Consider the following 10530-nt stretch of genomic DNA (forward strand, 5'->3'; position numbering starts at 1 on the left):
TGGATGCATGTGAAACTTTTTATTCCTCAGGGTTTTGCAAATTTGTCTTTTCCTTATCAGTCATTACTGCTCTTCTTCCAGAACCCAGGAGACTCCTGATGCCAATTTCTTGCCTTAAGACAAGTGGTGCTTTTTCCTTTCCCAGTCACTCCCTGTAATGCAAAGCATTCTACTGCATTGGTTCTTGCTTCACTCCTTTCTCTCAAGAGCAAGTGTAACGAGACAGTAAAAATATAAGATTTAATTGGAAGAAGTTGTCTGAAATCTTTCATATAACATTGAACCTGTTTTTATAAAGCAGGATGCGGTGAGGACTCGTTCAGTGTGTCCATGAGAGTAAGACAGTTTGTCTTTTCCAATTGTGTGTTCATCCCAGAAATGCAGTTTTGGAGAAAAGAAACCAGTTGCACATCAAACTTGATGTGCAGTTTTATTCTAAGTTAGCAAAATTTGAAGATCAAGAGATTTGAAAAGCATAAAAATTGAATACTGACTCCTAGATTGGGATAATGGTCTAAGTGCATTAGCAAGATAAACAGTGTAGATAATGAAATGTACTTTATTAGACCAGCTGATATGATTGGCCAAACAGTGGTATAGAGAGCTACCACTACATTTCTGCAGCACAGTGCAGCAAGGGATTGTAGTTTATCATGAGAGGGCAGCAGGCAGTGCTGAAAGGTAAAATTAAGGCATTTCTTAGTACAACAAGAGGGTGTAGGAAGGGTTATTTGTATAGTAAAAACTTTGGGAAGTGCCATTTTAAAAATTACTGATTGGAAATCTGCTAGTGAAGAACAGAGGAAGAAATGTAGAGGTGCTTTTGTGATAACATGAACTAATGGGTATTGACCTGAGACAAGTCAACTAAAATTTACTTCTCACAGCAGTCAGCAGTTGTTTAATTTGAATGTCCAGGTTAGTAGAGAAGGCAGTCAAATCCTGTGAAAAATCAGGGCTTGGTCATTTAGGTGCTTTTATTGTGGTATCCAAAATTAGAGGGCACAACAATCTTGGCTGTTAGTTTTGTATGTGAGACTGGGAATACACTGTATTATTACCATTAAGCATTATCATAATACCTTGATACCACAAATTACAGCTGAGATGTTCTCAGAACCATCACGTGAGCACTGAACTTTGCGCGTTTTTCCTCTTCAAATCAGTTTCAAGTCTACTGTTCATTATTACTATTTTATTTTTTTTTTTCTTTTGAAGAGGTAAGTAGGAAAGGTAATGTCCACTAACCCAACTACCAAAATTTGTTCCTTATGGTAAGGTTGAAACCATAACATAAATTTATGTAAGCTCCCAAAGATAGTTGGTATTTGTCCTCATTCTGTCTTTTCTGGATGGGAAAGAAATAGAAATTTTCTTCACTGTGTGCTACAGCTCTTCAGAAGACTGGAAAAATGAGTCTTGAATCCCCTAGCTTAGTTCTAAATCCCGATTTGGAACTGTCTTTTCCTTCCCTTGTTGTTTGGATGTGTGGTCGTTTAAATCTGCTGTCTCCTTTTGCACATTGGGTGATCTTTTTAAATGAAAAAATCTAAAGGAACAGGTCATCCCAATGCTTGACTGATGTTCATGTTACTGTGGCCTTTGACGAGAAGGACAATCAAGAGAAAATCCTCTGTAATTGTTCTGAAAATACTACCTAGTGATGAACATGCAAGCAGACTTCTTAAAGCTATGTCCTCTTCTAATTTTAAGCATTCACACAGAGTTTATTAGGAGCTGAAAACTTGGCCAAAGGTGTAGCTTTTCAAGGAGACCACAAGAGACATCTCTCTGAAGCTGCCATTCCCTCTTCTTTCCATTCCTTTGAAATTTAAAATCTTCTGTTTCAGGTACTAGAATTTCTAGAGTTTCCCAGAGAAGTAGGAATTGGCCTGACTAGGCTTCTTTTTCTTGTGTATGTTTGTACACATGCATGCACACATGTGCAATGGATGTCCTTTTTTTGATTGTTTTTCCCGTAAGGAGTGGTGTGGGGATTTTGAATCAGATTCATTACAGGGAAAAACTTTTTATTCATAATACGTATTTCGATTTTTTTTTTTTTTTTTTTTTTTTTTTTTAACAACATGTTAGGTCATCTTGACTTTTCAGAGCCTATTGTTTCTCTGTGCTTATGATTATGCAAATAATTGTCAAAAATTATTGAAATCCAAATTTTCAAGCAACATAATAAATCTGCTTTGTACATTATATGAGAAGAAGTCACAAGAGACTGTCTGCATTACACCATGTGGTAGAAGCTTTAGTAATGGCATGGCACTTTCATTCTCTGAGGTTGGGGAATTAAAAATGTTAAAACACAACATTTCTTACGGGTTGTGGCAATGGCACCATGAAAGCATGTTATTTAGATTATGTATGTACAAAAACTCAGCAGGATGCTGTAGGAGTCTGTCTCCAAGTAAACTATGAAAAGTTAATCATGCTTTTTTTGATGGCTTCCCTATCCATCTTCTAGCTGTATGTAGGCTTGACATTCCAAGCATGCCAAATATTCCTTCCTATAGAAAAAGTGTTTATTAGAAGCTGTCGAAGAACACAATCCAATCTTCAAATGGTCAAAAGGGCAACTATTTTGTTCTAAATATGGTCAAAACCAAATCCTGAACACAGAATTGTAGAATCATAGAATGGTTAGGGTTGGAAAGGACCGTAAGATCATCTAATTCTAGTCGCCCTGCCATGGGCAGGGATGCCTCACCCTAGACCACGTTGCCCAAAGCTGTCCAACCTGGCCTTGAATCACTGCCAGGGATGGAGCATTTACCCCCTCTTAAAGTCCTCTGAAGTAGTGGTACTTTCAGCTCTTATAGCTAATGTCAGTTTGAGCCCAGGTAGCATATGTTCAAAGCTTTTAAATGCTAAGCTGTTTCCTTCCTGAAGTGAGACTAACTAGCAGTGGTCTTTCCCCTAACTCTGAAATTCCTTGAGCCCAGTTGGTATGTTTAATTCATAAGGAACCAGCCATGAAGTCATATCTACAAAGAGAATTAAGTGGCAATGTGGGATGTGATGAGGACTCAGTTACGCTTGACTGCACACTTCTGTAGCAGCACAGTTTAGATGCCTTGTAAGAAGTTGGTTGATTGATGGGAGTAACAACAAGGTATCATTGGTTGTCGGCTACTGTCTTGTGTGGTTGTCAGGAAGTTATGGAAACCTGTGGTCCTTGGAAGTTTACAACTGTTTACAACAGTTTACAACTGAGTCTGCTTGTTCTGCTTGTTTTTTGGTTTTTTTTTTTTGTTCTAAGTCCTGGATCTATTTGGCCTTCTGTAAAACAAAATTCTCAATGGCAATTCACTTATGCCGTAGGGGAAAGACTCCTTGGAGTTTTGGTGGAAAGGTCCTCTTGTCCTGTTGATAGCTGCCTCTTCCTCGGAGGCTGGAATGCACTTTCTTTACTCTAGGCCCTCTGAAACAAAGATGAAACAGGGTATTTACACCTGTCACACTTTAACTGGTCATAGAGATGCATCTCAAATGAGGGTGACAGGAGGTTTTGTGGGTTTTTTGTTTTGTTTTTCTTTCTTTCTCTTATTTTTGAGCTTGCTACATAGAATTTCAGTAACCTACTGGCTTACTGTAACACTCTGTTCTTTCGTGTTCTTGATGTATTGAAGGCCTCATGGTGACTTCTTGTCCTTTGCTATGTTGTGTTCTGGGTGTTTGCTACATTTCTTCATTTTAGATCATCTTTTTGAAGTCTTTTCTCATAACCATAAGGACAAAGGAAATTTTTAATCTGGTCTTGAAAAAATTATATGACTGTAAGACTCTACAACTCGTTTTAATCTGTTTCTGGCAAATTCTTAGGGTTTTGGGATACTTCCAGAAATTCACATAAAGCTAACAGTAATTGCAAAATGGAAGAAAAATTGCATGAAATATATTGTCACAGGAGTCAGATTCTTGATGATTTAAGTAAAACTGAGGTGCTTTTCCCATTCCCTCAAACAGTATCTTAAACTGTGGCTTGAGGCTCAGCTGCAGACTGGAAAGATTGATGAGGAAATAAACCATCAATTTCTATTGAACACAACAGTGGTGATGTGTTTCTTCTGAAGAAGCTTTTGCTTGCTATACTTAGCAACACAGTACTGGGCTAGATAGCTCTTTATCAAGTGTAACCATTCTTTATGTCTTATCACTCGGTGCTGTCACTCCACTTGAGTCCTTTCTTGGTATGATGGCGGTAACGCCACTTTGAAATTTTAGTCTAGGAACCTCTTGTTATTTTCCTTCCTCCCCATCTAAGATATGTGAACTGTTTCTCTTGACCACTTCTGAGGAGGGAACATTAACTGTACTATATGTGGCTAACCATATGAGGAAAAGACTATTTTGACCAAGTGAATGTTTTTGGGTTTAAAATACTACAGGTTCAGAGTTCACCCCTGCATCGCTTTGTTATGGGAGATGATTTAATGAAGGAGTTGTTATTTATAGGAATATCTATTTTTAATGTTAATGTATTTGAGCTGATAATACTTCTAATTCAATAATGAAAAATAAAGCTTTTATGTAGAGCTATAATTGGAGATACTTCAAGATACTTTACTGAAAGGATTCTTACTAACCTGTGCATTGCAGAAAGCTTCTTTATATTCCAAAATGTTCTGCAGCGTGACTTCTGCCGTTCTGTGTAGATCCAGAATGTGCTTCTCACTTGTCATTTGTCTTGGCCAGGTGTTTTGCGTATTATGATGATATGTTCACATTAATCACATTGTGATAAGCGTTTTAGTGAACAACACTTCTTTTTATTTTGTTTTTTTTTTCTTGCAGGCACCAAGTATAGATGAAAAAGTAGATCTTCATTTTATTGCATTAGTTAACGTAGGTGGTCATCTCTATGAATTGGGTAAGAACACTTTATCTGCTCTCTCCATTTGTTTGAAACAAATACAAGTAGTAATGTTGTTAACTGTCAGTGTTTGAGAGAGATTGCTTGATGTAAGGTACAGCTCTGGTTCTTTTCAGATACATCATAGGGTCTGTGGGGGTGTTCTGTCAAACAATCACAGCCTTCTTCACATTGCTTTTTTTGGATTCTCCTTCCCTCAACTCCCTCCTATTAAGATAAAATGGTACCGAATACTAGAGTGCCTCTAAGTTTCCTTTATGATTTACAAGGACAAAGAAAGAATTGACAAACACTCAGAAGTTTCAGAGAGGGAAATACTGTTATATTTCTGTTCCCAGATTGCTTGTGGCATTAATAAATGAACTGTGTACCACTTTAGAAGTGTTAGCTGTATAAATAAACAGTTTGATGCAGTTTAAACTGAAAGGATGTAGTCATACAATTGTAGAATAGCTAGGGTTGGAAAGGACCTTAAGATCATCTGGTTCCACCCCCCCTGCCATGGACAGGGACTTCTCACACTAAACCATGTCGCCCAAGGCTCTGTCCAACCTGGCCTTGAACACTGCCAGAGATGGAGCATTTACCACTTCTTTGGGCAACCCAGTGCCTCACCACCCTCACTGTAAAGAACTTCTTCCTTATATCTAACTTGAACTTCCCCTGTTTAAGTTTGAAGCCTTACCCCTTGTCCTATCGCTGCAGTCCCTGATGAAGAGTCCCTCTCTGCCATCCTTGTAGGACCCCTTCAGATACTGGAAGGCTGCTCTGAGGTCTCCACGCAGCCTTCTTTTCTCCAGGCTAAGCAGCCCCAACTTTCTCAGCCTGTCTTCATACGGGAGGTGCTCCAGTCCTCTTATCCTCCTCGTGGCCCTCCTCTGGACTTGCTCCAACAGCTCCATGTCCTTCTTTTGTTGAGGACACCAGAGCTGCACACAGTACTCCCAAGTGGGATCTCATGAGAGCAGAGTACTAGTCAGGATACTAGCAGATACAAACACTCTGCAACTCCTTTTTTTTACTTTTACATTTTTGTGGTTACTAGACAGTTAACTGTAGAACAGTAGTCTCTGTTTTCTGAATCACAGCTATTTTTTTTCCTCTGTTGAGATTGTGTAGCACCAAATTCTGCCCAAATATTCTCTAATGACTCCAATCTTAAACGTGTTGCTGGGCAACTAGATTTTGCTGCAGGCTCTTCAGAAAACTATCAAGTAGATCAAGATTTGAAAACTGCAAGTCACTGGTCTTTCCTAACACAATTTTTGCAGTGTTTTCTGCTGAGAACATTTTCATCTTTTGAAAATCAGAATGTAATTGAGCAATGCCCTTAACAGGTGACAATTATTCACAACCTGAGGTATAAGCAGTATGTAAGAGGTGTTTATGTTATTATTAAGGTGATCTAAAGAGTATTATCAGTGGTAAATCAGGAACAACAGGCACACATTTCTGTATTTTCATGAGGCTGTCAGTGAATTAGATCAAATAGTGAGGCAAGTACTGTAGGATGCAATATAAATATTTTATTACTCTGAATTTCAAGGTGTTATGGATGGCTTGGTCTTCTTTTAGTTGTGTGCTACTATTATGATTCCGTGATTTCCACGTTATCTTTCCATTGTGCATTAATTTGCTTAAAAAGCACACTATAAACTATGAGTATCATGTTTAACTGTTTTCCATAAGTATGATGCAAGATAAAACCCACCTTTTTTTTAATTATTTTTATTAAATTAAAAGGAAAAAAAAGAGGCATTTAACTCCACTGTAATGTAGTAGCATGACAATACTACAATTTCCCTTTGTTCTTACAATAACTTCTGTATGTACCAGCAGAAGAAAGCAAAAAAGTACTTAAAAGTAGGAAAATGGGAGAAGGCTTTTAAATTGATTTAGTGGCTTCAGTCACTGCTGCCAGCACGTGGGCTTTGGCAGGCAGAAAATGCTAAGAAAGCACATGGATGCTAAATGCTTATGTGTTTGCCACAGAAAACACGTTATTTATAGGCACATGAAATTAAAATGCTGTTCTGCCAAGATACATGTTTAGGGAAAAAAAAAAAAAAAGGCAACTCGATTCAAACTTAACTTGCAATAGAAAAGGTCATTCAGTTCTGTTTCCCTGACATGTTCTGAAGATTTTGCATGGTTGTAGCTTCAATCATGGTCGTTACAGTAATGAACCACGTCTTGTTCATGTAAATCCAAAAGTCTTTCAACATCAAATCTATTTTTAGTTGTGGAAAATGTAATTTGGAAGTGTTCTCAACTTTGATGGAATCTTCGGGCAGGGAAAAGTCTTTAGAAGGGAGGACAGAGCCAAAAGGGAATTCAGTCTAGCAAATACTTAGGATATCCTGACAGATGTCCTCAGACTGTTAGCTTTTTACAAGTAACCTGAAACATATTTCTGTGAATAAAATTATTTTTAAAATACTGAGAATAACATTGTCACATTGCAAATGGCAGAAAATATAATTCATTATGATAATCATTTTTAAATGATGTGAAAGTCCTTAATACTTGAAGTTACTAGGTTTGTTTGCTTATTTCTTTTAAATGAGAGTAACATTTCAGTTATGCCAGACTCATCAAACTAATGGGTTTGGTATTCTGTTCTGTCGTGGAGTGCCTGATGGCAGCTGTCAGAGACCACAGATGTACAGCTGTCTGTCCGGGTACGTCCATTAAGTGTAGTTGAAATTGTTCTTCTTTACTTGAAAAAAACAAAGTACTACGCCAGCACTAAAACAATCACAACTTATAGCCTTAGAGTTTTCAAATGAAATATTAAAAAGTTGTTTTGATTGGATTATGTTTTTCTAAAGTAGCAGACTGATGATACATAGTGATACCTGTTGAAGCAGTCAGCAGTGGAGGAGAGACCAGGGAATAGCTAGTGGCATGTGTGATTCTCTTATGAAAAATGAGGTAGCATTTTTGTTTAAAAAAAAAAACCAAAAATAAAATCTGTCCAAATAGTTTTAACTGGAAAAATGAAGCTTTTCTAATTTTATAAATGTGTTGTTCAATCTCACTTTCTCTTTCAACAGATGGGCGCAAGCCATTTCCAATAAACCATGGGGAAACTAGCGACGATTCTTTTTTAGAGGTAGGAATAGAAAATCTTCTTAAATGCTGTTATACAGAATTCTTGTTAATTTCCACAAAATTTATTTTTAAGAATTATAAAAATATTTATACAACAGTCTTGCTACATTTATGGTTGAATGAGGAATACAGCGAGTGGAATGGTGAGACAGAATTAGGTTTACTTAGTTTTAAAACAAGTATTTCAGAACACTGATGTTCTAACTCTGGATGACAGAGTATCATAACATGATAAGAAGAAATGTCAGAAGGGTTAACCATAACAGAAGACCAGACTGACTTTTCTTCTGTGCTGAGACTTTCACATACCCCTGATCCTTTAATACTGTATATGAGATGAAGGATAATTTTTCATTCTCTTTAGTTTAGTTTGATAGGTGCCATGCTAGACAGAAGTTGATTTCCTGTCTCATGCTTGCTAACAATCATTCTTCTCCAGTTTCGTGACTTCTTTTGGGTGCTCTTTTGTGTCTGGAGCTATTGAGTTGAGAGATGAGTTGGAAAGGAACATACTGAATTGGGAGCATGAACTGTCATCCCCACAGAATGATGCGAAGTTTAGGCTGACAGAAGGCAGTGCATAGATCTGACTTTTGCGGTATCCAGACCGGATTAGCTTTACAAAAGGAAGAAACCAGAGAAATTAAAAAATGACCAAGCAAAACCTTTTATAGTTTAGTAGCATAGACTAACGTCTGTGAAGCTTGCATACAGTTTGTGCTTGTTTGGGCAGGGGAAAAAGCTGAATAAAGCTTTCCTTTTTTCATATGTGGCTTTTTTCTGCTTTACTGATAACATGTGTTCTCCAGATTGCACCCTAAAGCTAGATGAAGGAATTACTTATAATCTTTCACTTACCCCACACAGCTTAAATTCATCTTGAGACAAAGGGAACATTTCTGCGTACAGCAGTACTAGTAAAGGCAAACTTCTGAGATGCATTTAGAAAGTCAGAAAAGCAACACATCTGTGACACAAAATAATATTCAGTCACAAAAAGTCATTGTTGCTAACGGTCTGCATAAAACTTTTGCTCCTATGCTGCCCATGTGAGCTCTGTAAATAATTTTGAATAATGGTAACACATCAGAAGTACAGTTTATATATATTTGCTACCCTATTTAGTAATCCTTTATAGAAAAACCCATTTTAAGCATAGATTGTATGAAGCATATCTTTATATTTCAGTTGTGGGGCTTTTTTTTTAATAAATATGATTTATAGTGGTTTTTGTTTTTCTGTTTTTTACTTTTTTTTCCTAGGACGCAATAGAAGTTTGCAAGAAATTCATGGAACGTGACCCAGAAGAATTAAGATTTAATGCAATTGCACTGTCTGCAGCTTGAAAGCCTTTTCCAGTGGGGCTAATGCAATGCATTGTAACAATAAAACCATTGCCATATGTTAATAGTACAAATTTTGATACTTCCCTATCATGTTGATTAATTGTAGCATACATGGAATAAACTTTGCATTTGTCCTTGCTATTTCTTGCTGCTTGTTCCTAAAGCAACTTTGGGTATTCATATACACGCATGCATTTTGTGCAAGACTTTCATGTGGTGGGGTTTTCCCCCTTCCACCCTCTTAAAAGTTTTGGGAATTACCGTCTGTGATATTTCATCATAATAATGATGAGCTAGTTCAGAGCAGGATTATCTTTTGTATCATTCACAGATAACGTTCTGAGTGGAATATGTGGTATGTTAATGGGTAAAAACTTGAAATGTGAGGTTATCTCCATCTTCTAATTATATTGATAAAAGAATATTATAAAAAACTTTTACAGGTGACTTGGGATTTTTTTTCAGTGCATTATTTATAAATAAATTTATGGAAGATAAAAGGCAGAAAAAGGACTGTTTCTTCTTACTGTTGGTGAGCACTGACATATTTTTAAAATTATCTTAGTCTACATTTTGAATAAAACTTAATTTTGTTTCTCAAGCCTGATGATGTTAATAAACTGTCAAAAAGCTTTAGTTAAACCAGTGTTTGCTGTTTGTATATATGGAAAATCAACATGGATCTTTGGCTCAGAAAAGCTACATTAGTAATTAATGCTAGTTCAAATGGTAGGACTGTGGAGGGCACACCCAGGTGAATACAGCAATGTATTTATCTCACCTAACTGAAATAAATAAATGATAGAAAAATAATGATTGTTCTAATGAAGTTTGGTGTAACAAGAACAGAAACAGGCTATAAATTTTAAGATAGATAGCCATAATGGTCATATGCTTTTTTTTTTCCCTTTAGGAATGTCTATTGTAAGTTTGTCAGTTGGCATTACTGAATGCTATGTGATACCCTTCCCCTGTGCCATCCCTCCCACCCCACCCACTGGATCTTAAGGTACTGTTGACTGATTTCTACGTTTGAACTAGTAACAATTTGGTTGGGGTTTGGTTTGGTTTTGGCTAAGCAATCTTATGCTGTAGGATTCTTGTGAAGGTTGGTTTTGGTTAATGTGCATGTTTTTGACATTCAAAGAAAAAAAAATTATATCCGTATTTGTTGCTTTGAAG

The 10530-nt window shown here is 36.8% G+C and overlaps 1 protein-coding gene across 1 annotated transcript in view; it reads left to right on the top strand.

Annotated features, from left to right (window-relative positions):
- UCHL3 (ubiquitin carboxyl-terminal esterase L3 (ubiquitin thiolesterase)) overlaps nt 1-9953 on the top strand; it is a 44504-nt gene extending 34551 nt beyond the window's left edge. Inside the window, exons 7-9 of the mRNA XM_010014150.1 lie at nt 4810-4885; nt 7945-8003; nt 9265-9953. Of these exons, the coding sequence (XP_010012452.1) occupies nt 4810-4885; nt 7945-8003; nt 9265-9348 (219 nt within the window). The 3' untranslated portion in view covers nt 9349-9953. The remainder of the gene's footprint in view (nt 1-4809; nt 4886-7944; nt 8004-9264) is intronic.
- Nucleotides 9954-10530: the final 577 nt, after the last annotated feature.

This window comes from Nestor notabilis, unplaced genomic scaffold, assembly GCF_000696875.1.
Source record: "Nestor notabilis isolate BGI_N333 unplaced genomic scaffold, ASM69687v1 scaffold3625, whole genome shotgun sequence".
NCBI lineage: Eukaryota > Metazoa > Chordata > Aves > Psittaciformes > Psittacidae > Nestor > Nestor notabilis.